Genomic DNA, 27,421 nt, shown 5'->3' on the forward strand with positions numbered 1-27,421 from the left:
CAGCATAATGAATAGTAGCACATCATTTTACATTATGAAGGGAAACTCAGTATCCTGTGAAAGTAAAGGGAATATGATATGGTATAATGGTACTAGAAATTAATGATTTACAATGTGCCTATGAAAATAGAAAAATAAATTAAACAATGACGGACATAGGCTGTGAATAGATGGAAATTCTACCACTGAGTGGCTAATCTGCTGGTCCATCCTGTCCCTAGTCTCACTGATGACATGTAAATGGGTAAAGAAAGCTTTGCCTTATCTATCAATACACAATTAAGATGACACAGTAATTACTGTGTCTTCAGCTCTAACATCAAAATAAAGTCAAATGTGCACTATTTATTATTTATTTACACCATTCTCACTAATGTTATCCAAATATTGTAAGCTGAGTAGAATTTGATGATTCAAGCAATCAGACTGCTTTATGTATAGGGCATTACATTTTTAGTTTTCACTGTTGTATGTTAGACATTTCTATTTTCCCTCTGCCTTCATACTCCTCTTCTGTGATTTTTCCAACTCCATCTTATAATACCAATAACACCCTTTGCTCAGGCTATTTCCTCATCTGTTCTTCATGCCATCAATTCCTTCCAGTCTGTCATTAGTGCTAAGGAAATGCCCTGCATTTCAGTCATTACTGATTAACTGCTATAAAAAGACTAATAATAAATGGAGGTTTAATGTAGCTGGGAGCCAAGGTAAAGGCTTATATCAAAGACAGTATTACAACTTGGGCATGGAAGGGGTGCATTAGTCATATAGTATGACTGCCGAACATTTAACTAATCTGAGGCTGAACACACTGATATTTTCATGCTCATATCTCATAGACCATAAGTGAGGTCCACTTTAATTATGGGGCTCTGGTGAATCTTAAAAGAAATGTCTGGTTTATTATAAGACATGGCTTCTTATTAACTATGCCTGTCTGGAACTGGCCTTGCAAAAGGTGATAAAGTGTGTTTCAGAAATATGTGCACAAAAATATAAAATTATGTCATAAATTACAACATTAAAATCTTCTACAAAATTCCATTTTCTAAGATGTATCTTTTGTAAAGACTCAGATTAGCAAGAGTCAAGAAAACATGGTAAGCTTTAAAGGTGAATAAGTGATGATCCCTTTAAAATACACAAGCTTTCTCTCACCTGACATTAGTGCTCATTAAAAATTGCCACTCAAGATTAACACACATCCTCGTGTGTGTGTGTGTGTGTAGCTGTATTGCTTATTTATTTATTTATTTGGATTCCCTAAACTCCATATTTCAAGTGGATCTCAGTTATGGTTTGTGACATATGATCTTATGCAAATGAGGATGCTGAGACTTAAATAAGTGGAATGTTCTGCTTGCATTCTATGGGCTCAATGTTGAGCCAGCCTACACCCCTACCCTGGGGGGTAAAGAGGAAGTAAAAAGAGTAAAGAGTACACTGGGGAGTAAAAATATATCTCCTTCCGTTCCCTGTGTCGGCCACGTACATTATGGGTTACAACATGGTGCAGCTTCTCCCAGGCTGCTGCTCCTCCTCTTGCATATGTGGGTGTGGGATGGGTAAGAGTCTTGGCTCCTCCCTACTTCACAGCAGATCCATCAGCACAGCTGTAGAGGGGGAAGTAAGTTGATCTAGAAAAGGGGCAGGTTTGGCTTACATCTGCCTTGGAGCAAAGTTCACAATGGTTGGTCTGTTCTGATCCTACCACAGTGCAGCAACATGCTGCCCTTCAGGGTAGATTGCAATGTGCCAGTCCAGCCCTAGGTTTAAAAATACACACCCTTCTTGTATGCAAACTATATATAGGAGCAAAGAGAGAGAGAGATTTATCAGGAGTTAATTATTCTATGGTATATTTGTTCTTGTGATATTTGATGTGTTGCATTGTGTGTCCCAAATTCAGTCTGTGTGACTCTGAATCATAATTTACACCTTCAATCAGTTTTACGGCATGTAACTTTCAGCAGTTGAGAAACGCAGTTATAACCAGTTGCTCACATGTAAGTTACACCCTGTTCTTTATGCTACTGACATACTTGCATCAGCCAGAAACAGGGCCTCATTGCGCTGTGTACTGATCAGACACCGAGAGAAAGGACAGTCCCTGCCCCAGAGAATTTACAGTCTATTAAGATGAAACATGAGTATAATTGGTGCGGAGGAGGAGGAAAACAATAGTAATCAAATCCTTGCGTAGGACCACTCTACACAGCAAGATGGTTTAAATTCAGATATTATTTATTCTAGAACCCATAAATAAAATTAATTCTCTTTACCAAAATTTACCAAACCAAAATTAAGTCCCTACTATCCAACTACCTGTCTGTGACCACCTTAAAGAGTACCTCTGTATTTGGTTTCCATTCACACTTTTTAGTTGCTTTTATCAGAATACTTGGTGTTCTCTGTCCATACACAGGCAGCAGAACACAATGGGTGGTGTTTCTCTTTCCTCTTTAACTGGGAGACTACTGAGCTATCTCTGTAAAGATATATTTTTTTCTCATTGGCTCCACCTCTTGCAGGTTTCCTCTTTTACTTCAACCTCACTTCTACCAGTGACAAATTCCATCATGGCTTGAGCTTCGCCTGCTGTTTTCTCTCTCCCACATATGAAAGGATTTGCTTTTTCTAACATGGTGCAGCTATGTTAAAAACACAGGGAAACCTCCCACTCTTGCTCTATCATGGGTACAGCAACACCTCCAATGTGTCTACACTGAATTAGAGGTTTCACTGCAGCACAGATTGGTATTAATCTAACTAGCTCTGCTAAAAATAGCAGTAAAGATATGACAGCCTGGGCTTCAGCATGGGCTATATAAGCCTGCCTGGACTTCTCCCTGAGGTGCAGTCACACCTACGACGGCAGTGTACACATACTCTTATTGCTGATCTAGCACTCCTACCTTTGCTAATTCTGATGGGCCTGACGTGACAGAGAAATTAAACACTCCAAAGCCCAAGGGATCTCAAGATTTTAGCGCCTGGCAATTTAGCGCAATTTAGCACCTGAGCAGGATGGCATGTATTATCCACAGAAAATACAGCATATTGATTTTATCAAAAATTCCTTTTGGGGAAAAAAGGGGAAAGAATAGTTCCTAAAAATGTCAACACATTATATTTTGACTTTTCCGAATGCATTTTGTTGTTCGTTTTTGAATGACTTTTCATTTTGATTTTTTTATTTTATTGCATTATATATTATAAATGTAAAAAATCAAAATTTAAATTAAACATTTTAATCAATCCTGGATGGATGGATGGATGGAAATGGTTTTGTGGAGTGTTTTCAAATTGTGGGGGTTTGTTCCATATTGGAATAAAAACAAATTTTGAAAATTCAGAATCCTCCATAAATTTTCCTTCTCTTCACTGCTCTACTTTTACTAATATTAAACTTATTAGTTGGGTTACCAAATATTGATAAAGAAATTGTTTAGCTATTATTGAGAATGTAAAATATTTATTTTTAGCTAGGAAGTGATATGAAATAAATAGCTCTTGAACCATGCTTATTTGAAAAAAAGATTTTTTTTCTGACTTAGTAAAGTAGAAATCACTAACTAATTTCCGTGTAAAATTAAGTAACATCATTTTTGCATTATAATATAGTTATTCTAACAATCATTTTAATATTCCTGATGGTGTTTGGCAAAGTACCACAACCAGTACAAATTCTGGTGGATCATTAATCAAAACACCGGATGAGAAAATAGAAGAGATCTTGAAATGAAAATGGTGTGACCACAATTTTTTTTTATAGACGTAGGAAATCTCGAGGACAAAGCTATGGCATGTAACTAACAAAGTCAATTGCCCATACTTGCTGCATCCTTTAGAAATGAAGAAATATGGGGCAATTTTGTCCCTTTCTGTCACCTATTGGAAAAAAAATCCATAAATCCAAAAGGCATAAATCCAAAAAGGCTATGGTTTACCAAAAATATAAATGCAATTATGAATCATCACACAGTGCATTCTATGCTAAGCTATCTTCTTTATATATTTCAGGTGGGATTTTTAGGATGCAGGGACACAAGTTAAAAAGAAAGAAAGACAAATAGTAAAATATTCTTCAGATTAATGTTTGTGCATTCAGCAAGCACATAGAATCATAGAACTGGAAGAGACCTCGAGAGGACATCTAGTCCAGTCCCCTGCACTCAAGGCAGGACTAAGTATTATCTAGACCATCCCTGACAGGAGTTTGACCAACCTGCTCTTAAAAACCCCCATGATGGAGATTCCACAACGTCCTTAGGTAATTTATTCCAGTGCTTAAATTATCTCACAGTTAGAAAGTTTTCCTAATGTCCAACCTAAACCACCCTGTCTGAATTTAAGCCCATTGCTCCTTGTCCTATCCTCAGAGGTTAAGAAGAATATTTTTTTTCTCCCTCCTCCTTGTAACAACCTTTTATGTACTTGAAAACTACATCTTAATGTCATGAATTCTTTTATTAATATTTTTAATTTCTTAATTTTATTTTGTCTTTTATTGTAAAACTACTATTGACATTATTAAGAATAATAATGTTTTAGGGAATTACTTTGGTACACTATATAATTATCTTTCATTTAGGGCTTGAATAAATTTCAGTAAAGCTTAAAGAAGAAAGAGAAGCATCAGAGAAGGTTTAAACAGGAGCTCAGAACTGCTTAACCTTTTCACCAGACCCTTTCTTTTCTGATTAGCATGATAGAAATTATATAACGCATAATTTTTGCTCTACTGAATTTACTAAGCTAGATTTCATGTTTATTTGGTTATAACTACAGGCTAGAGGCATACCCATTATAGACAACAAAGCAAGTACTGGATGTCCTTGAGGCATTGTTTGGTCACATGATCTTGGCTCTCCTTGCTTCTGTCTACTAAACTGCACTAAAAAATGTACTAAAATGCATTACCTACTTTCCAAAGACTGTATTGCTTTCAATGTGAGCTATTGATGTATTTACCTCAGAAATTTGTCTGAGGGGAAGTGGCCCATATGGATGCCAATGGGAATGGAAATGTGCTACCAAAACAATCCACGCCCTGTGTGAAGAAGATGAGAGAACAAACACATGACAGATATGTAGTCACATTGCTAGAAAGGTGCTCACATTTTATGGTTAGGAGTGTGGTATAAAAGCCGATATAGAATGGAATAGAGATCTCAATAGTAAGATATGCTCCATACTTTGAGAACTGGAATGAACAACAGGCACTGGGGGCACTGCAGAGAAGGTAAGTGGGCAAGGAAATTGTGTTTCCAGTTATCTGGTAGGGAGAAATCACAAGGAAACTATAAAAATGAACACTTAGCTGAAGAAAAAAAATGCAAGAAGCATACTTTGTAGGAGGTGGTAACCATGCAATGTTAGTCTGTAAAGCTGTACATTTTGAAAAACACTGATTTCGCAAAAAGACTTTGGAAACTGACAACACGGATCAAAATTTACACCATAAAAATGGGCATGAAGGGGAGGGATTGTTTGAGAGAAAGTGAGAAAATATAAGACTAAAATAAGTACAAATGCAAGCACGTCTGTTAGCTAAAGGGCTGAATATGCTTGACCTATTTGTTAATTGCCACAAAAGAAATGGAGGAAAGTACAAACTGACAATATTTCATTATTGACTTAGCAAAATGAGTATGAGACTGAAGTGAAGCAAGTTAAAAAGGACTAAACTGGACAATTGCCAAATGGGCATCTGCACCTTGAATTTTATAATTTCTGAAGGATTTTTTTCCCCCAGATCAGTAGTGCACAATACTCAGCTATTTGATGTGAGTACACTTATTATTCTGGGCAATATGTGACATGAAAATTGTGTGTGGTTGATTGCAGGTCATAGCTTGGGAATAAAACAGGGTGGAGATATATCTATAATTGAACACCATGATAGTCAGTCTCCCTGGTGCATGGATGTGGATGGAATTTCCATCTCAAATAATGAAGCTACTCAGAGGAGCATACTGAGAGTTTTAACAAAGGTTGTTGTGGTGGGGAGTTATAGTACCTTCAGGCTTAGAGGTAAAGGGGCAGATTTTCCCAGTTGCTCAACATGCTCAGTTGAGAACAATGGGAACTGCCAGGTGCTGAGCATATTTTAAAATCTGCCCACTTATTACATAAATAAATATAAGAAACATATTTTATAATTTAGATGTAAACAAACTTATTGAAATGTTTTGGGTCAGTTTTCTTCTGAGTTGTTTATTTTGTTGTTTGTGAAATGATTTTTAATTTAAAAATCTAAAACATCCCAGACATCTAGTCATCAATAACATTTATTTACTATTGCTGCTATTCATTATACAATTTCAAAGCTAATTATAATAAGTTGTTTTGTATGAGTCAATATTTTATAGCATTTTTAATGTGTGATATACCATCACCATATTAACATTATAATAGCTCTAAAAGGTGGGTTTGATTCCTGATTGTGCTACTCCAACTTTATACTATTCAAGCTCCATTGATTAACATGGAGTTACTCCAACCTAAAACAGGAGCAACACAATGGTGACTCAAGCCCTGTGAATTTACCTGCTAGATTTGTTGTGTCTGAGACTGGCTCCTTAATCTCTTTATCCTATAAAGTAGACTTAATCTCTTTATCCTAGTGCTTTTATTATGTGTTTATTTCAAGTCATATAATGGTGCTACATTATTTTCCGGAAATAACTCATGGTAATGTGTACAAATGAGAACCCATTACTTCCTAACAATGATTATGATATTGCTTATAGCCTCTGAAAATATAAGAAATCCATTTTATAATGCTTATGTTGCTATATGCTGGTAGCATTCCCATCCCAGTCTGTTCCAAATAAAGTTTACAACACACATTGTGTAAAGACAAACTTCTGGGGTTTGGATTTATTGATAACTCAAATAATAATGATATCAGAATGCAAATCACAGCCAAGGGTGTCTCCTAAATCCAAGCTGTTCCTTGGATTCCCTGAAATATCTCCCTGTCACTTACTTCCATCTGACCCGTAGGAATATCTCTTTCACATACTGGGAGAGTTAACAAGTGGCAGCTGCCATAAGGAGTGTAGAAGCTACTAAGAAGCTGTAAATAGATTCTAACTCCAGTTAACAGAAAGGCTCAAATGAATACAATACCTACAATCTCAATGGCAGGAGGCTTTTTCTGGCCAAGTGGAAAGAAAGGGTCATAGCTCCTTGAAGGGTTCCCTTCCTCCTTTGTGTTGGGGGAGCAGGAGGTGGGGGCATCACTCGAGCTGAGGTCAGGCTGAAGAGGTTCAGGTATGCCATTTTCCCCCTGCACGCCAATTTTTCCCTATATGGCCTGTTCTGCTTGATGGAGATCTCTCTCCTGTCCAGACCAGCAGCTCCCACTTTCTCACCCATGGAATCAGTGTAGGTCTGGTGTTTTTTTTGGTGTGATGTGAGCATTGTTCTAGTTGTGGTTTTCAGGACTGGGAAGGATTTTTTCCCTCAGTACTGAGATTGGGTGGGAATGGGATTGGAGTTCATCTTCTCCACAAAAAGAAAAGGAGTACTTGTGGTACCTTAGAGACTAACAAATTTATTTGAGCATAAGCTTTTGTGAGCTACAGCTCACTTCATCGGATGCATCAAATTAAGCTTATGCTCAAATAAATTTTTTAGTCTCTAAGGTGCCACAAGTACTCCTTTTCTTTTTGCAAATACAGACTAACATGGCTGCTACTCTGAAATCTTCTCCACAGAAGCTCCAGGATCCGTTTGGGTAAGTCAGGAGGTACAGTTCATGCTGTCACAATTTAGCAGGTAACTGATGTCCAGTGCAGATAGTTATTTCAAAGGTGGTCTGGTTTCCTGGTAAACAGGAATCAGAAGTGGTCTTAGGGGAAGGCATCCCCTAAAGAAGCTGTGAATGGGGTTGGGGCTCCTAATGTCTGGCACAATAGAGTCAGCCCCTTTGCCCTTATGCAAGGAGACAGAGGTGAGATTCCAGCAGTGGGCTGAGACCAGGTTTGGAGGGTTGGGAACTGATAATAGCCCTCCCCAAATAGGTGGGAATGAGTGAGGAAGGAAAGTGATCTACACTGTATGAGTTATTGCCAGATAATTCCCAGATTTGTATATAATGTGATATCAGGATGGAAGGGTGGCTGGGAGAATGTTCCCTACATTTTTTCAAGTATGTGCAGTGGGAGTTATGACTAAAGCAGAATCTTTTAAAAAAAAAATCTCCAAAAGCTTGACACTGAGATAGCAGGTTACAATAGTGTTATCCAAGGAGTTATACTGGTAATTTATTTTGAATTATCTATTTGTTTACTCATATTGATGTGTCACATATATCTTGGTTATGAGTCACAATGAATATGAAGCTCACTGCAGTCAAAATGAAATATGCAGAACCATAGTTTCTAGAGACTTTGCTATGTTTGCAATCAGAGCATTCTGCAAAAAACAAATACCCCTAATTACTGCTCAGCTGATTTGAAGGGCACTAACAAAATGGATTTCTTAATTCACAGAGGATCAGAGGTAATTACACTGTAACTATTTACTAGGTTGCTGAATAACTGCAAAGCAACGCAATATGCAGCTTAATTACAGGAAAGAGTAGCAAAGAGGTTCCATATAAATACTGAGATACATTCTGCCTTCAGATATTCAAACTCACATCCCTTTGACTCCAACAGGATTGTGTGTGTATATCTGTACAGAATATGCTGGTTTAATTTTTAAATATTATGGATCTGATCGTGAGCTAGTGTAAATCAGTGAAGATCCATTGAAATTAATGGAGCTGATTTACACGAGCTGAGAATACTGTTATAATAATTTCAAAGAAATTAAATTGGACAATACAATATCAAGAGTAAGAACTAAATCAAACTTCCATTGAAGTTAGTAAAAAGACTCCCATTGACCTCAATGAGAGCTGAATCAGGCCTTAAAGGAAAAATAAAAAGTATGTGAAAGATATAATCCATTAATGTTGCACCAGCAAAGGGGGCTATAGAGGATGGGCAGAATATCACCAATAAAATTAATCTGCTTGGTCATGTAGCCCCAGGGTATTTACATTTCTGTGAATTTTTCAGAGCTAAGGATACAGCTTACAAAATGCATTCAGCAACTTCCAAAAACTTCTGTGTTGTCGAAAGTTAAAACTACACATTTGCACTAGATTGCTGAAGTACTACATGTGTTCCACATATGGATGTGAGACATGAAAGGACACTGAGACATGAGTTATAATATTTGAGTTTGAGTTTATGGAATAATTTTTAAAATTAGCTGAGTAAATAAAACTATGAAAAATAAGGTGATGAGAAGGATGGAATTAAAAAGAACACAGTTGCTTGAGACCCTAGGTAAGAGAATAACATCTTTTTTGTGAACATGCAGGTTGATTGGAAAGTGACTTAAATCCAGCACTTATACAATCAGGAAAGATTACAGTTAAAGAGAGAACCAACTATGTCAGAAACATCTCCAGATGGACTGGTATCCAAAAGAGAGTGGAAGTTTTACAACTCTGTCAGGACTGTGAAAGATGGAAGGTGGTGGTTGATAACTTCCATATCAGATATGTCACTTGAAGAGGAAGAAATCCATATTTCATAATAGTGCTGGTCCAAGTTCAGCAATTTTTATGCTTTACAAAACTCAAGCAAAAATTAAAGATGCTGAGATTTTTGCCTGAACACAGCCTGAAGGATATGGCCCTAATTAATTAAAATCTTCTGGAGCAGCTTGCATTTTCCACCTCTAAAATTTCTCAAATTCTTCTTATGAGCAGTGAAAAGAAGGGGTATGAGGAAGGTCAAGTGAAGCAAAAGTATTAGGTACCATTCCATCACCATTCACAAGTCTTGGTACACTGCTTAGCTGACATCAGCCTGTCTTATGGTATGTCTACGATAGAGTTGGAACGTGTAACTGCACCAAATACGAATTTTTCCAAGACCATAGATACTTTGGGGTGCCTAGCCCATCCTGCTGCTTGCACTGCAACAGTTGCAGGGGTTTTTTTAGCGCACTCACTTGATCAGTGCTAGCACAGGTATGCCTCATTAAACTGGAATTAACACCTTCCAGCTCCTATGTAGACACACCCATAGCCATGTTATTAGCAGAGTTGGCAGCTGGATCCTGTGAAGAAAAATGTTAGTTTCAAAGTAAGTTACCCTTAAAACATAACCCATCCATGCTGCTGGAGCTGCTTTCACCAAAAGCCAAGGCTACTCCCCTAGCCCAACTCCACCTCACTTATCAGCCAGGAAATAATGCTGTCCTTGACACACCCATATCAGAGTTGACATAGTTTGGCAAGAATCTGGGATATGTGGTGGTGATGAGGAACAGAAGGGAGAATATTTTATCTAGCATGCATCACTGGCAAATATTTGAAAAAGTCCACAGTTAAAAAAAAATTGGCAGCATGTCAATGTGTTATTATAAATATAAAAATTTAAATTTCCTTTTGAGTTATTTATCTCCTTTACCTGGAAAATGACTAAAGAACCCATTGGAAGCAGACAATGCTTTCAATCATCCTTATTTTTCCCCACAAAGAATGATTTAAAGGACAGGCTCAAAAAATGTGCTCAGCATTCTTCTTTTCCACATACTCCCTCTAATCTGTATTCCAATAATACATCTCTTTAGGTGTGCTGAAGGTAAATACCATTGGAACATTAATTTGGAACCAATGATCTTTTTCCTGAACAGCATGTTCTAGCAGCCTTTTCCCTATGTACTGGTAGATTTACACTGATTCTTGGTAATTTCTCAATGGCAGTATCTCCCCATACTTTTCAAATAGGGAATCTTTTCTTGTAGTATTAATTCTTCAAAAATTACCACTCCTTAATATGACTTTCCAATTCAGAATCCATTGTGGTCCATTATTTTTAATAGGAAAGTTGTAGACTGATAGGGCTTATCTTAATTAGTTCATAGTTAGTCTCAGGTGCTCAGGTCCGGTTAAAATCAGGGCATTATGCAGCATTCAAGACAAAAGGACACATTATCTATGTTGTAGTATTTCCACAGTTGGAATGTACCATCTAAATAAAAATTCAGCTTCATAATAGCATCCCTTTTTATCAAGATTGGCTCTGTCAGTTTTATATGGCAAAGAGTTGTTATAGGGTACAGTGTTATACAGATAAAGGAATACATGGAGGGGGGAGTGTAAAGTCAAACAGAATAAATTTATCATATGTGTAGATTATTTTATGAGACCCATCAGATACTATCAGAATGGTGAAGGAAAATGATCTGTTAAATGCAACTTGTTGAGCTTGAAAAAATAGATATGTGAAACTCTGATTTTGGTGGTTGTTTTGTTTTGAGGGGGTTGTTTGTTTATTCATTAATCAGTAGTTTAGATTTTGTGTGTTTTTGATTTCTGTATTAGAACTGGAACTTCTCTGGGTTCTCCTATTTCTAATTTAAAATCTTATTATACTTGAAGTTTCACCGAGCCAGAGGAGCATGAAATTCAGAGTAGCCACTTCCAAGCTACTTGATGACAAAAAGCTTGTAATTTTCCAGGATTCTTTTTTTGTATTTAGGTATTGCTTGCTTTTAGTTAAAATACAACACAGTTTACTACTATTTAAGCAGAACACTGATGTAATCTGATAATCTATTTAAACAAACAAAAATAGACTTTGATAAAGGAAATATTAAAGTGTACATCTCTATGCACTAAATTAGGACTTTGAATGAAGGCTGCTGTTCCAGCAGTGGAGGAATCCTTGGCTACCCCTTCATGGCAGCTTTACAGCTGCTTTGCACTACTTCATAAGTTGCATAGTGAAGGCCAATAACTTGGCTTATAGTGTTTCAGAGGGACCAATTACTCATGGTACTACCCACTACACTCAGTACCAAGTGTTGCACTTTTAGCAAATTGCTTTTCATTGTTCATTTTGTCTTGATTGTATGCTCTTTAGGGCAAAACTGTCTTCTATTCTGTATCTTGGTTAGGGCCCTTATGTGCTCCAGAGATATAAATATTAATAAACAACAACAATAATAATTGAACTGTGGTGTTTTAAATTAAAATGTTATATCTATTTTTTCCCAATGTGTCAGCAAAATTGTTTGGCTATAACAACCAACTCACTGTCCTCAAACAAATCTAAAAGATCATGTTTGGAGGTTTGGAAAAGTTTAGGTTATTTGGCAAGTTCTAATTTTCTCATCTCTTTGTACTTTGTGTCAAATTCTGGAGCCCTTTTAAGTCCTTCCTTGAGCAAGTTTGCCATCAATGGATAGTTTGCCTGAACAATGACTGCCAGATTTGACCTTTATTTCCAGGTTCACGTCCAGACAGTGCTGGAATAAAATAACATTTCATTAAATTTCTAGTGCAACTTTTTTCAGACACATGTGGTTCAGGTAAACCTTTAAACTTGTGGATCTGAACTCAGCTGAGCCTTCTAATATTTTCTGATTCACTTATCACTAATTGGTTCCTCTAACTCTTTTACACTGTTGCATCCTTTCCTGATGTCTATCTTGTTAGACAGTGGGAAGTCTGGCTGCTTTCACCAGTGCCAATTCAGAAGTATTCAGAGTCTGCAGATCACAGGCAGCAATGTTGACTTCTGTAATTACATGGAAAGAAGCAACATGTCCATGTGTATGCACCTAATTTGCAAGTACAGTGCAATTATTGTGATTACATGTTTGTGGCAATTGTGCAGAATACCAAGTGGGTGTGCCCTTACCAGGACAGAAAATGAGGTCTTTAAGGTGTAGCTCTTAAAAGAGACTTGCTAAAAATTGCATTGTGGGAGTCCTTGTTCACATCATTGATATCCATATCAATTATACTTAATTTACAAAGTCATTATTTTATTTATTTTATTTTAAGTGACAGCCCTACAAACTCCCTTAGGTTGCAAGACTCAAGCTGGGCCTTTTCTTGTTGTGCATCCTCCTCCTCCTCCTCAGTAATAAAATCTTTAGAAGCCAAATTAGGCCCATTGTGAAAACTGTTGTATCCCATTACCTTAGTGATGTCATGACACCTGTGCAACCTCATTGCCTTTAATAGTTTTGCACCAGAGTAACTAATTGGAACAATCCATTAGCTGCATGGGAGAAATAGCCCCCATCATATTCTGTAAAGCTTTTCTAATATGTAACAGGGAATGAGGATTCTAAGAATATTGGACTATAGCTAACAGACAGGTTTGAACTTGAGAGTCTGATAAAATGCATACAAGTGCTTTGCCATAGAGAAAGAGGTGTATGCTGGAAGTGCCAAAATAGGAATATGAAAGAAATGTTAACTATTTTGTATTCATCCTATATTAATCCAAGTGTAGATCTACATGTCTTAGTATTTCTTAGTTTGTTTTCACTATTTTAATAGCTATTTGTTCTGATTTATACTTATATGGAAAGCAATGTACATAAGTGAAAAGACAATGCAGTGTTCGAGGTGATAACAAGGATGTGTGGCTCATAGTGTTAATGACAAAAATTGGTGATCAATGTAAATTTCTCTCTCATTCTCTTAAATGACAGTTTATTTCATTGTAGTCTGAAGAACACAAATAACAAGCATTTCCAAACCAGTTGGGTCTCTCTGTAGTGTTTAGTAAATTATTTTTTTAATTAACTCTCATCAACTTTCTAGTTATAATATATTTAAATATAATGTTTGTATTTCACTTGAAAGACAAACATTTTGGGGGCAGTCACAAGGGACATGAGTAATTTCTTTAGACGCTTATCTAATTAATTACATTCCTCTGTAATATATTTAAAATTTGAACTGTCATTGTTTCTTTAATTTAGATAAAAGTAAATCTTTAGTGTTTAAATGTGACACTAGTGCTACGAATTCTGAAAAGCCAAAACATTTCATTTTTTTATATATTATAAAGTTAAGATAAAGAAAATGTGCTTAAAATGTTTTGGCTTTGTGAATTGTATATTAACCTTTTTTGAATGTGTACATATTATCAATGCAATGTTATTATGAATGTGATAAATTATGAAACTTTGATTCATTGCATTTATCATGCACCTTTTGATGGAACAAGTTTATCCTGTCCAGAGACAATCTCCCCTAGAACTTTTCTGAGGCTATCTAACTCTGAGCAGCTTCAAGCATTAAGCATTTAAGATATAATATCTAGAAAACCCTCATACCTTATATAACTGGAAATTGAATGTTCCAAGCTTTCCAGTTGACACCAAGCATTTGCTTCTAACCCTGCAAGGTTTGCTGATATCATACTTTTGAATCTTTAAGTAGACACTTTTATGTTATTTCAGAAATTTTTTAGAAGTGTTGTGAATGTATTTAGGGTAATGCCTCTTCCCTCTGAGCAATGTATTTTGAGAATCATGATAACTAAGGAAACCGGGTTACAGGTGGAGGGACATAAAGGATAATCCCAGTATTTATTTTTTAAACTCCATAAAACTTGTGTACAGTAATTCCAACCCCCCCATAAAATATGTGGCATTGCTAGAATGGGTTGTACTGTGGTGTAGTATAAAGGTTTTATTAACATTTGTTTGGAAGCACCTGCCTGGAGTTTGTTTAGAAACACTTATACAGAGGGCAAGAATCCCCGCCCTGGGCTTCGAAGCCCGAGCTCTAGCCCAAGCTATATCGTTTACACATCTAGTTTTAGCACAGTAGCCCAACTCCCACGAGCCCGAATCTATAGACCCAGGCTCTGTGGCTCACTGCCAGGGGCTGAGGCTCATTGTGTAGATGTACTCTCTGTGGCCCAGTTTACCTGCCCTATAATGGGTATGATAATGGTCTGATAAATAAATAGCATGTGTGACATCCTTAGAGGTTCTTGAATGGCTGGTGCTAAAAAGAGGGAAATATTATTCTTATTAATATTGTGGTATCTGATATAGTTATTAATTAAAGTTCCATCATTATCATGAAAACCTGCCTGTTCTTTAACCTGCAATTTCCTGACAGGAACTGATTCTGCAGTACTTACTCAGGCAAAACTTCTGCTCAGGATAATTAGTTTTGCCTGAGATAGGCTCTGAATTGAACTCACGTAGTAGGCAGTTCTTCAGAGTGTTGATACTTAATTGGAAAAAATGATATAAAATAAGGTAATATAATATAGGATAAAGTTTAATAAGGACAAATGCAAAATACTCCACATAAGAAGGAACCATCAGTTGTACACATACAAAATGGGAAATGACTGCCTAGGAAGAAGTACTGTGGAAGGGAATCTAGGTGTCATAGTGGATCACAAGCTGAATATGAGTCAACAGTGTAACACTGTTACAAAAAATGCAAACATCATTCTGGGATGTATTAGCAAGTGTGTTATAAGGAAGACACGAGAAGTAATTCTTCTGCACTACTCTGCACTGATATGGCCTCAACTGGAGTATTGTATCTAGTCCTGGGTGACACATTTTAGGAAGGATGTAGATAAATTGGAGATAGCCCTGAGAAAAGCAAAAAAATTATTAAAGATAAAGAAAACATGATCTAAGAGGAAAGATTTAAAAAAATGGGTTTGTTTAGTCTGGAGGAGAGAAGACTGAGGGGGGACGTGATAACGGTTTTCAAGTACATTAAAGGTTTTTACAAGGAGGAGGAAAAATAATTGTCTGGCTATGCTGAAAGAAGGACAGGAGATATTTGACATGCGTTTAATCAGGCCACAACTCTATTAGATATCTGGGACTTCTTGGCAGATAAAAATGTACAGTGCAGGTAACCCCATGCTTATTCCATAATCACCCAGGAGCTTTTACCAGCTGCCCCTCTTTTTCCATCCAGGTCCCTCCAGCAAATCCATTGCCAGGGCTTATCATTCACCCCTGCCCCCTTGTAGGAGGGTTAAGATGAGCTATAAGAATGGGGGGTTGGCTCCCTGCCGTACCAATCATAGGCGTCCCCAATCACCCCCTGTTCATTCCTTTAAGGAACATCTCTTTAAGTCCTTTTCCAAGCCATTTATCTGGTTACTGTAGACCTTCCCTATGGAGTACCTGCACCGGATATCTGCCCAACACTTAAATAATGAGTTGCAACATACGGCCTACCACTCATCTTGCCGTGTACGAACAGAGCCCTTGCTGAACCCGCTGTGGGGAAGGTGAAAAATAAAACAACTGCACCCAAGCCAATCTGGTGGTAAGAGAAAAATTCCTTCCCAGCCCCCCTAAAAAAGGAGTGGCTAGCGTAATGCCCCCCAGCAGGTAAAAACTAAAAGGGAGCAAGGGTGGGTCCTTCTTCAGCCTGGTCCATGTAAAAAGGGAGGCTACAGATGCAAGCTGCCCCTTTTAAACCCTGTATTCCTTGCAACTGAGTCAGCGACCATGCTGACCCTTTTTGCAGCAGTTTTCATCTCCCACTCCCCCAACAGCCATAAAGTATTGCTCCCTTCATTCGGCCAGCCAGACACATTTCCCTCCCCGCTCCCCCCTGCCCCCTTAAAGGTGCAGGGCGGTCATTCTTGTTAATCTCTGTGGATAGAACAAGAAGCAATGGGCTTAAATTGCAGTCAGGGCAGTTTAGGCTGGACATCAGGAAAAACTTCCTCCCAGGGTAGTTAAGCACTGGATTAAATTGCGTAGGGAGGTTGTGGAATCGCCATCATTGGAGGTTTTTAAGAGCAAGTTAAACAAACACTTGTCAGGAATGGTGCAGATAATACTTAGTCCTGTCTTGAGTGCAGAGGACTGGACTAGAAGACCTATCAAGGTTCCTTCCAGTCCTACACTTCCATGAGTCTATGATTCATAGCTGGATAATGGAGCTAGCATTAGGCTACTGAAATACTATTACAGTTTATAACATTTTTCTAACCATTATAATAGCCACTTGGACAATAACTCTTTTAAATAAAACATATATTTGCTATTTAGAGAAAATGGTCCTAAGATCAGATATTCTAAGTTATTAATTGTCTCTAAAATACATGCACACACACACGCTCACACACAAACACACATGCAACCACACACACACATACACACTCTAATTCAGAGAGGACAATAAAACTGGTCTGTAAATTTTGGTCAAAGTAGAACTCCAATTGTTGCTTTAGCTCAGCTTTCCAAAGCGGTAAAGAACAAGATTATTTTGCAATGTACACTGATGAACCTTATGCAAAATAGTTTAATATTAAAAATGATGGTGCTTTATTTCAGAAAACTAAGAAGTTCATAGGCCACTTTTCTGGTCAACAATAAATGAATCGGAGTGCTTTAATAAGCTCAAGTAATATCCAGTATCGTCGACGTCAAGCCTCCAACCCATCTCTCTCCAATTCGGTCTCAACATTAATCGTATTTGCAATGAAGAAATAATAGATGTGCAGTCAAAACAACTAATAGAGTAAAATGCACAGTGCTCTGCCAAAGATAAACAAAGAAATAAATCTATGTTGTTTACAGCCTTCTCTTGCCATGGTATAATGGACTTTATCAATAAAACAATACAAACTTCATCAGAGAAAAATCTAGCAATTTAGGCTGAGAAGGTCTAACAACAAATACTGTTTGCAATAGGGATTTATTTGCTTTTCCCTACTTTCAGTAAATACTGACTATTCATCTTTATCTTTTGCTCCAATTATATAATCCATTGTGAAGAAAGCACCCCAATTAAGCAAAGATTGAGAATGGGCACAGGACACTTTCTATATGGAAGTGTTTATATCTTGTGCCCTTTATGGCATCAATCCCAAATGAAATATTCTTACCTTTTATGCTATGTTTTCTTCTCTTAGGGAACCACAGTCAAGTATCCCGAGTGCCTGTTGCTATCAAAGTTCTTGATGTAAATGACAACGCTCCTGAGTTTGCATCAGAGCATGACGCCTTTTTATGTGAGAATGGGAAGCCTGGACAAGTAAATATCTCCATGTTGTTGTTGCTGTGTTATTTTTCTAAATTCTCCCCGTAATCTGTCAGCAAATGTGAGTTGTATCGTATCTCCAAATTACCAAGATTTTGTCTGGAATGTAATGTTGAGCTAATACACCCTTTATCTCAAAATATTTGCAGATGTCTGAGCTATTATTAGTCACCCCTTAGGAGAAACCTCATTACTTTATTTATAATCAAAATGATGAGATTTGAAATAAAGATAAGTAGGTTGGGGCCTGATCCTGTAAGGTGCAGAGTTCCTTAAACTCCCATTGACTTCAGTAGGAGTTCAGGGAGCTCAACAGCATCTAACAAGATCTTGTCCTTGATTTGGAGAAAATTATGATCCTGCTTCAATCTCTGTTCAAATGTCAAACTATGGTGGGCCTAACTCAAACCGTATGCTAGGTGAAAATAGGTCATTTTAGAAGACCTTCCCTCTTCCTGATTCTCAGCTTTATAAATATCCATCTCATGTACTTTGGCAGTCTTTTCTGGGCCAGTTTTTTTCTTCTATTGCTCTAGAGTTCTCAGGTTTCGCTTGTGGCTGGAAGTGAATTATTATGGGGCAGAAGGGGAAACCTCAGAATGTATAATAAAACATTGAAGTTGTGTCACAATTGGGACCAAAACCAGGGACTTTAATAATGGGTATGGCTAGAGTTTTGGAAGGTTTTGGTTCAGGAATGTGGTCTCAGAGAGAGACTTGGTGGGTGATGTGCCTCTTGTGGTTTGGTGAAATGGACTATGGATTGAGGAAAGAAGAAGGATGCATGCCAAGAAGAGGCAAGAGACTTCAAAAAGGTCAGATACATTTGGTTACGTTTAAGAAGTTAATTCTAACCTTTAGGGACTTCTTCAAAGAAAACCAAACCTCCAAGCATTTTCATATGTGTCCTTCATTAGACAGAAGTATAGAGAGTTAAGGGTGAGTACATCACATACAATATCAGTGATATGACATAACCTTAAATAAAGTGATACAGAATGGATGAAATGTAATCATTTTTGTCCAGCTTGTGAAGTACTGTGTTATAGAAATCCACTGTTTTTCAACTACATAATTTATTCTGGGTAGTGACATTTTAATTTTAAATAAACAGCAGCTGACAGCATGACACTACAGTTGTTAATCCAACTATTCTTGTGCCTCATGTGGGTGGTAGGCATTAAACTCACTATTTGCCAAAACATCTTACCTGACAATAATCAGAAATTGTTTTATTTTAGTAGTACTGTTTTAGAACCTTTTTGTGCCAAGATTTGATTGTTGTAAAAGATCCATGTTTTGACCTTTCAGCTGCTTTTTCCCCTTACTGTCACACATGCATCATTTGAGTAGTAAACATTCTTTATAACCATTGAAGATAAGATTATTGTAAATCTCCTTTTAGAGGGTATTTTCTTTCCAGATAATATATTGATATTTATACTCCCAAATTTCAGAGTGAATTTTAGATCCCCATAAGCTCTGTTTCTAATATTGTATTATTGCTAATGATTACATCCTGATCTAAGGCTCAGTGACTGTTCTCAAAATGTGAGCATGTACTAGACGTAGCTTGAAATGAGAAAGATATATCTGAAGTGGTTTTAGTATCCATCTAGCTCAGCATTTGTACCACATTGGAGTTGGGTGAAAAAAAATCACAAATGTGTTTTTTTCCAAAATTTTAAATTAAACTCAAACAGCTGGTGGAAAACCAGTAACAACACTGACAAAATCACTTAACATTTTAAAGTGTTCATGAAAAAATTGTATAAAAAAAATATAACCAGCTCTATACTACTCTAATCACTGTAATATCAGAGTACCACAAACATTAGTAAGAGAAGAGACAGAAAATCCTATGAAATAGTGGATCCTCCTAATTCCCACAGTGGGGCATGTGGCCCTGATTCTGCACCTTATTCTCCATTTTTTTGCCCCAGGGCAGGTGCGAGTATCCACCATTGCACTGTAACTTGCAGGACTAAGTTCTAAATTAGCAGTGTCATACTATGCAACATACAGCTCATCTCAAAATCTCAGCAAATACAGGTTTCAGAGTAGCAGCTGTGTTAGCCTGTATTTGCTGAAAAGAAAAGGAGTACTTGTGGCACCTTAGAGACTAACAAATTTATTAGAGCATAAGCTTTCGTGAGCTACAGCTCACTTCATCGGATAAGCTTATGCTCTAATAAATTTGTTACTCTCTAAGGTGCCACAAGTACTCCTTTTCTTTTTGCGAATACAGACTAACACGGCTGCTATTCTGAAACCTGACATTTATTTGAGTATAAGCTTTCGTGAGCTACAGCTCACTTCATCTGATGAAATGAGCTGTAGCTCACGAAAGCTTATGCGCAAATAAATTTGTTAGTCTCTAAGGTGCCACAAGTACTCCTTTTCTTTTCAGCAAATACAGTGGCTGATATTTTACTTCTTTTAGTATTCGGTGTTAAAAATTTTGCAAGTAAACATATTTACAAGCCAAGGTTTTCATTTTGAAGTAGAAATAATGCTATATCTCCAAGCCATAAGAAGGTTAATATGAGAAAGTGACTGTAATATGTAGTATCTAAATTCTAATTTATCTGTGTGTTTAAAATTTTAAAGCAGCATCATTGCATGTGAAGAAAGGGTGTGATTGCTTTATGCTACATCAGTATATTTACATTTGCAGTTTAACTTAAACCTAAGTTCAAACTGAATTTGAATCACCTTAAGGGAAAAGATTATATCTGAACCTTTTACAAAACCTAATTTGCAGTCCCTAAATATATTGACTGAACCATCTATTACAGTTCAGTTTGCTAAGTGTTCTATTTTGAGTCCTGATATAATTGAGAGTGGCAAGCACGGCTGCTGGTGACGTGACAGAATGTATTAAAAACTGTTGACGTATAATATTGCCAAATGAATTTTCTTTGCTTTTTATTCTGAATCTGACAGCAAAATACAAAACTCAAAGCTGGTAGAAAAAGTGTGTGTGCACATGTATGCATATAGCTCTTTGTACATTTTACATACAACAGGAAAGTACTAAAAATGTCTTTTTGAGGGAAAACATCTGATTTATTGTCAAGGCATTTTCCAACTGAATGAAAAGCAGTTTATGCCTTTGATATTATCCCTTGCTACTACAAAGTTCAAATTACTGTAGACCCAGAAAGCCCATAGGCCTTAGGGCCAGGCTACTTTAAAATAGAATACAACTTTCTGAGACATTTTGTCTCTAACTTGATTCTACTTAGTTGTACTAATAGTGTACAGTGTCAACCGGTCCCATGTAATGATGGGAAGACCATGCTACTGGTGAAGCTGGGCTCTAGCTGCATAGTCATGGAGACAATTGCAGAGACCAGGGGTCCACTTCTATGTTTCTGTGAATCTGCAGGATAGTTCAGTTGTAACCCAAAGTGTGCCTCAACAGTGCACTTTCTGGGAAAGTTTTGGTGTCTGTGATATTCTAGTCACGGGGAGGGTTACAAATAGTAGAAACTAGACTTTAGTTTTGAGAATGCCTTTCCTCCCAGTTTCTACCAATGCAAAGTTTTGTAATCACATAAAACCATACTCTATAATGCTGCTCAGCTCTGGTATGTTTTGAGTATATAAAAATTATGCTGTGCATTAAAATCATACAGAGATAGGTACATTATATTTGCAAGATTTTGCTACTTACCTTTCCAAAGCATTCACTATTACTATCCTGATACTCTTCTAGGAATGCTATAATTTTAGGCATCTGTGACTTTGCAGGAATGTAATATAGGGTTATAGAATATAACTGGTTTCAGAGTAGCAGCCGTGTTAATCTGTATTCTCAAAAAGAGTATTTGAGGCACCTTAGAGACTAACAAATTTATTTGAGCATAAGCTTTCGTGAGCCATGTGCGGTCCTCTGGGATACCTTTGCTATTCATTTCAATTCAGATATGCCTGTTAGGCAAGGTGTTAATTTAGTGCTCTCTTCCTTAATACATGTACATAGTCAATCACATGCACAAACTTTAACAGAAAATCAAGGTTGAAATTTTATGTGGAAAAATGTCAAGCAATTGAGCAATCTTAAGGGTAGCAACCTGATATATATGCATCAATAAGTCAGAGGTTTTAAAACTATCCTTTATGGAACCAATTTTATTCTGTGGAGTTACTTATTGTGCTGTTCAGAATCATTTGAAAATCCTGTGAGGAAACGGGAGGACAGGTTACCCAGAAAGCAGTTAATATTACGGCACATATGTTATATGCTGAAGAAAATCCTTTTGTAATGCATACACAGAAAGGAGTAGAGTAAGGTTGCTATGGGAATGCTAACTCTTAAATTCTTGACTCATGCTAGTAAAATAATAATTGTATCATTTTGTTAATGCTAAGTTTTGACTATATTTTTATGTATTTATAAAAAAAATAAATTGGTAACATGTGGGTGAGAATAAATTTCAATGTAAGGAATAAGTTTCATAGGAGATTGAGAAGCATCAAATATGTTCACAAAAAAAACAATTTATGTGCGCACAGATTCCACTTCTCAAAGATTCCCAATCTAAATAATGACCTGAACTATCTTGCATAGTTTCTGGGAGCTGAAAAGTTCATGGCACTATGGTAGCTGGCTAGTGACTTTTAGTTCATTGAAACCCTGGACAAGGAGAGAAATAATTAGAAACAATTCCCCCACATAACACTGGAAAGAACTACAGTTAAGCAACCAGCAAGATACTTAAATTGCATACCCATGTGATAAATTGCATTTATCATACACACTTGAGCACCTAAATTCACTCTGCATGCTAAATAATCTCCCCATTATGTCTTCCACTAACATTCTACACCTCCAACAAGTTTCAAAAAGTCAGTTTAAAAAAAGAAGTAAAAAAGCCTTGCACAACGTTTTGTTTCCTCCAAAAACTAGAATTCTATTCCAACCTTCACTGCCTTAAGACACCATGATCAGCAATATTCAGTCCTGAGCTAGAGCCAAGGGCTGATATTTTACAAACCCGCAGAGATAGAAACTGGAACTGAACACCTCTGGAAAAGGGAAAATTCCATCTTTGCAGTGGGACAGACAACACTTGCTTCTAGCCTTGGAGGTCCTCTGATAAAATTATTTAATTGGGAGACTTTTCATGTAGTGAAATGCTACTTTAGGTTATTTTATAGGTATTTTTGTTTCCCCTTGAGCACTATATATTTGAAGTTATGGCAACTAAATCTTTGCAAGTGGAGGGATGTAAAAGTTAGCCCTATATATATAAAATAAATAGTAGTGAAGAGAATGATCATGAATATGATAATATATGCATTGTGATAGATATTTATGTTATCAAGCTATTCTCTCTCACTAACGGCAATTAGCGGTTATTCCTCCATGCCAGAAACTTTGAAATTTGAAATATTGATCTTTAGCTAACTTTGAAAGTTGTGCAGGATCAGGCCCATTCAAGTTCCTCCTCACGAGTAAGACCATATCCAAACATACGGTTATTTTCTTTTAATTGGAACTTGCTGTGACTCTTAAAATATATTTGTCCCAGGATGAATTTGCACATGTTTAGTTATTATCATGAGGGATTTTGTTTGTTTATTTTTTTGTTTTAGGGTCTGATGCTTTTGGCAATAAAACAAGAAGAGAAAATTTGTATTGATTTCAGTGGGGAAATGAAAATTTAAATAATACTTATTAAGTGTCTGATCCTACATCAATTGAAGCTAACAGCAAAATTCCCATTTTGTTCAAGAGTGTAGTATCAGGCCCTAAGACCTTTGTCTAGGTCCCTATCTCTCCCTGTCTACACTTCTTCTGATGGGGAAATATTTGGAATCAACTAAGTCTGTCCCAAACTTTAAACCTCATTAAATCCCTCTCCTACTTTTCTGGAAGTGCTGTATTCTTATTCTATTCTTCCCTGTTCTTTGCAATCCCATTTGGCTTGGAGGAAGATCAGCAACTGTACCTGCAGTGCTAGTATTCCGTATGCACCACTGAATATGGATATTGTGCAGAATAAGTGCAGTTGATTTCCAAATTTTCCTAATTTTGTTATTTAAAAACAACCCTCCCCACCAAATTTAGCTAAAATAACAACATGTCATGTTCTGAACAATGTGCAAAGCATCCTACGTTTAATATGTTAAATCAATCCTAGTTTTGTGCGGGGCGGCGGGTGGGGGGGAGGTTCCACAAGAATTGTTAAGCATTTTATTAAAAGAAGAAAAGGTTTTGATTGTTTTTGCAATTTCATACATTCTGAAATGGCCAATCAGATTTTCTTCTAATTTAAAAACATCACAGTTAGGTTGATATTAGACATGTAAAATTTCACACAAAAAGGTACATTTTTAAGAACTTTTTTCAGCTCAGGGGGAAAAGAATGGTGGTAAGGGAGTTTTATGGCTGGACTGTTCTAAGCACATCCTGATGCAAAGCTATATCAAACCATGAGTCGCCCAGGAGTCAGAGTTGCCTCAGAGGCTACCGCGCATGAAGATAGGTTACCAAAATTGGGCATGCTTAATCTTGAGAAAAGACGACTGCTGGAGCACCTGAAGACAGTCTTCAAATATGTGAAGGGCTGTTATAAAAGGGAATGTTGTTCTCCATATCCACTGAAGGTAGGACAAGAAGTAACGGGCTTAATCTATAGCAAAGGAAATGTAGGTTAGATGTTAGGAAAATCTTTCTAATTATAAGGCTTCCAAGGAAGGTTTGGGAATCCCCATCACTGGAACAGGTGGGACAATCACCTGTTAGAGGTCTAGGTTTACTAGGTCCTCCCTCATCACAGTGGGCTGGACTTGATGACTTCCCAAGGTCCCTTCCAGCCCTACATTTCTATAAGATCTGGGCAGTCCACATAGAAGTTTAGGTGTGTGGAGGGGTTCTTACACCTCTGAAAGTAGAAATCAGAATGTATACTGAATAATAAAGAATGTCCTTTTCAACAGTTAATGCAGATTTTCAGTATCTTTATATCTAGCAGGTTAATTTATAAAACCTTTGCTGTTGATCAACAGAACTTATGTTGAGGCTGTCGATTTTGTTACCTTTTTCTATTGCAGGTAATTCAAACTGTCAGTGCCATTGACAAAGACGATCCTAAAAATGGACATTTTTTTCTGTATAGTCTTCTTCCTGAAATGGTCAACAATCCGAATTTCACCATCAATAAAAATGAAGGTAAATATAAAACGTATATAGTATGGCACTGTATAACTTATTTTATTTCTCTTTTGTGTTGCTTGGTTGACTTCCATTTACTTTACCAATTTGTCCCTTGAGCGATTAGAATGTGGTTTATCTGTGTAATGATATCATAATTGTACATCTTCAACTATTTCCAATATCTGTACAATAGATAAGAATAAAACTAAAATGCAAACAGAATTTAGATCCAGAAAATAACTCATTGGGTTACATAAAACTTGAATGGAGAGATTTAATGTGTACTCTACTTTTCTTAATTTTGAGATATCAGAGAGATAGAGAGAGAGATTGTAAAATAAGTGGTTAAACCTATCTTGATAAATATTGAACCCATGTTGGCTCACATCTAGTCAGGAAATCTAACTAAATGTTTACTAAATCCCCAAAGGGAAACACATTTTAAGCCAGCTTGGTGTCTGTGTACAGATTCTGAACTACTACAGTTAGACACGTTCTAACTAGGACGAGAAAACTATTAGATCAGCAAAGTCTTGAAGGGCACTTTGTATTAGAATTGCTGTCTTATAGCACTTCTGGAAGGGCACAGTCTCATTGTGTAACAGTATAGAAGAGGAATGCATTCGTGGTGGGGGGGGGAGAAAAAAACAAATTCAATCCATTTGACTTTTTTTGAGTAATAAATTTCGTCTTATCCTTTGTTCTTGGCACACAGCTATACCTGAAGGTCATATAGTGAGAGAGCTGGAAATGATCACAATAATTTTATAAACAGTGCATTCCTCTGTATTTGTATGTCAGGCAAGGGTTTCCTTTCTCATAATATTGCATCCTGTATTTCAGTCTCTTTTATATCATGTTTGTGCAATGATTATGAAGGAAATCAAAACATGCTAGTCAGCCTTGTTAGTATTAATATGAAATTTTATTTGTGTGTGTGTAAAGGAAATGTATAAACATTTAATAAGAAAACACCATTTTCATACCAATTGTTATTCTAGCTGTAGCAGCCAGTGAAGTATGTTGGTACTGTTTTGATAAATATGGCCTTTTAAAAAATAAATTTCTGAAGCCATTTAAAAGTATTATGGCTTTCTCTTTTTGGATATGTTTATTGTAGCACTATTCACTCTAAGTGTATGTATATGTGTGTGTGTGTGTGTGTGTATATAATGAAAGTGCCATTATTCTTTAGTTGGTACATTTATTATAGAAAATAAAGTGACTTAAAAAAACCTTCTTCATAATCCAAAAATCATAGAACACAGTGTGAATTAAGTGCCCTAAATATGAAGCTCCCATAAACAGTGGATTGCCTTCCACAGCACGACAGAATAAACAAAGGTTTTTACATTTCTTTTTTGAGCATAGACTATCTGCTCAGACCACTAATTAATCTTCCTGCTTCAATCTATTACCCTTTTAAGATTCACTCTTACTTCCAACTGAAGTCAATGGCAAAATTCCCATTGACTAGTAGGGAGAAGAAGTGGAGCCTTAATATTCTTTTTGACATCCCACTCTTGTGTACAACAGAGATACTGTTTTGTAATTAACATTTTAATAATAATCATCATCATAATCATAATAAATCCACTACATTTTTTCTTTGAATAACAAATTCACACCCATTGAGGAATAAACTTTCTCAAATTCCATGTGAGGATATACAGTTACATTAATCTTTCTGTGTCTAATAACATTATTCCCTTTAAACATACTTATAATATACACCCTTTAAGCATGTTTTTTATCAAGACTGTTATCCTGGTTAAAATAGTCCTAGTTTTATCTGCTAGAACAAATCTTCCCTTGTACAGGAAGGACTCTTACCAAATTCAAAATCGGGATAATATAGCTTAGGTGAGGCAACGTGTCATGTCACAGAGGATATGTCTATACAGACTCATGTTAGTGGAGTTCAGGCGAGCATGCTAAAAATACAAGTGTAGACATTGCTTTGGCTCATGGATTCTGAAGTCCACCCCCCTCCCTTGGCTACAGAGCCTGAGCTCCAGCATGAGCCGGAAAATCCACGTTACTATTTTTAGCATATTAGTGCGAGCTCCATAAACAGAACTCTGTCCACCCAGGCTACAAGACTTACTCCCAGGGTCTATGCGGACAGAGCCATAAAGGCTCCTTACGTAGTCAAGCCACTTAATCATCGACGCTTAAGTATGACTTTTAAAATGTTCTCTCTCTTCACAATCAGCATGACCAATTATGCCTGATGAATTTATTCTATTGTTCCTATAAAATTCAACTAATTGGTCCAAATTCTTCTTTTGGTGTAATAGTGCAAGTCAGGAATAGCTTTGGTGACTATTAGAGTATTTCCCGAGCATTACTGAATGTGGAATCAAGTGAAGTAATTAATTTAA

At 36.7% G+C, this 27,421-nt stretch overlaps 1 protein-coding gene across 3 annotated transcripts in view; it reads left to right on the plus strand.

Moving 5' to 3' along the window:
- CDH8 (cadherin 8) overlaps positions 1–27,421 on the plus strand; it is a 206,849-nt gene that overhangs the window by 147,458 nt on the left and 31,970 nt on the right. For 2 of the 3 annotated variants that reach the window (XM_038368728.2, XM_038368730.2), the window contains exons 9-10: positions 17,742–17,863; positions 24,935–25,052. In XM_038368728.2, coding sequence (XP_038224656.1) covers positions 17,742–17,863; positions 24,935–25,052 — 240 coding nt within the window. Of the gene's footprint in view, positions 1–17,741; positions 17,864–24,934; positions 25,053–27,421 lie in introns of those variants that run through there. The other variant, XM_038368731.2, reaches the window with a different exon arrangement.

This window comes from Dermochelys coriacea, chromosome 12, assembly GCF_009764565.3.
Source record: "Dermochelys coriacea isolate rDerCor1 chromosome 12, rDerCor1.pri.v4, whole genome shotgun sequence".
In the NCBI taxonomy this organism is placed as follows: domain Eukaryota; kingdom Metazoa; phylum Chordata; order Testudines; family Dermochelyidae; genus Dermochelys; species Dermochelys coriacea.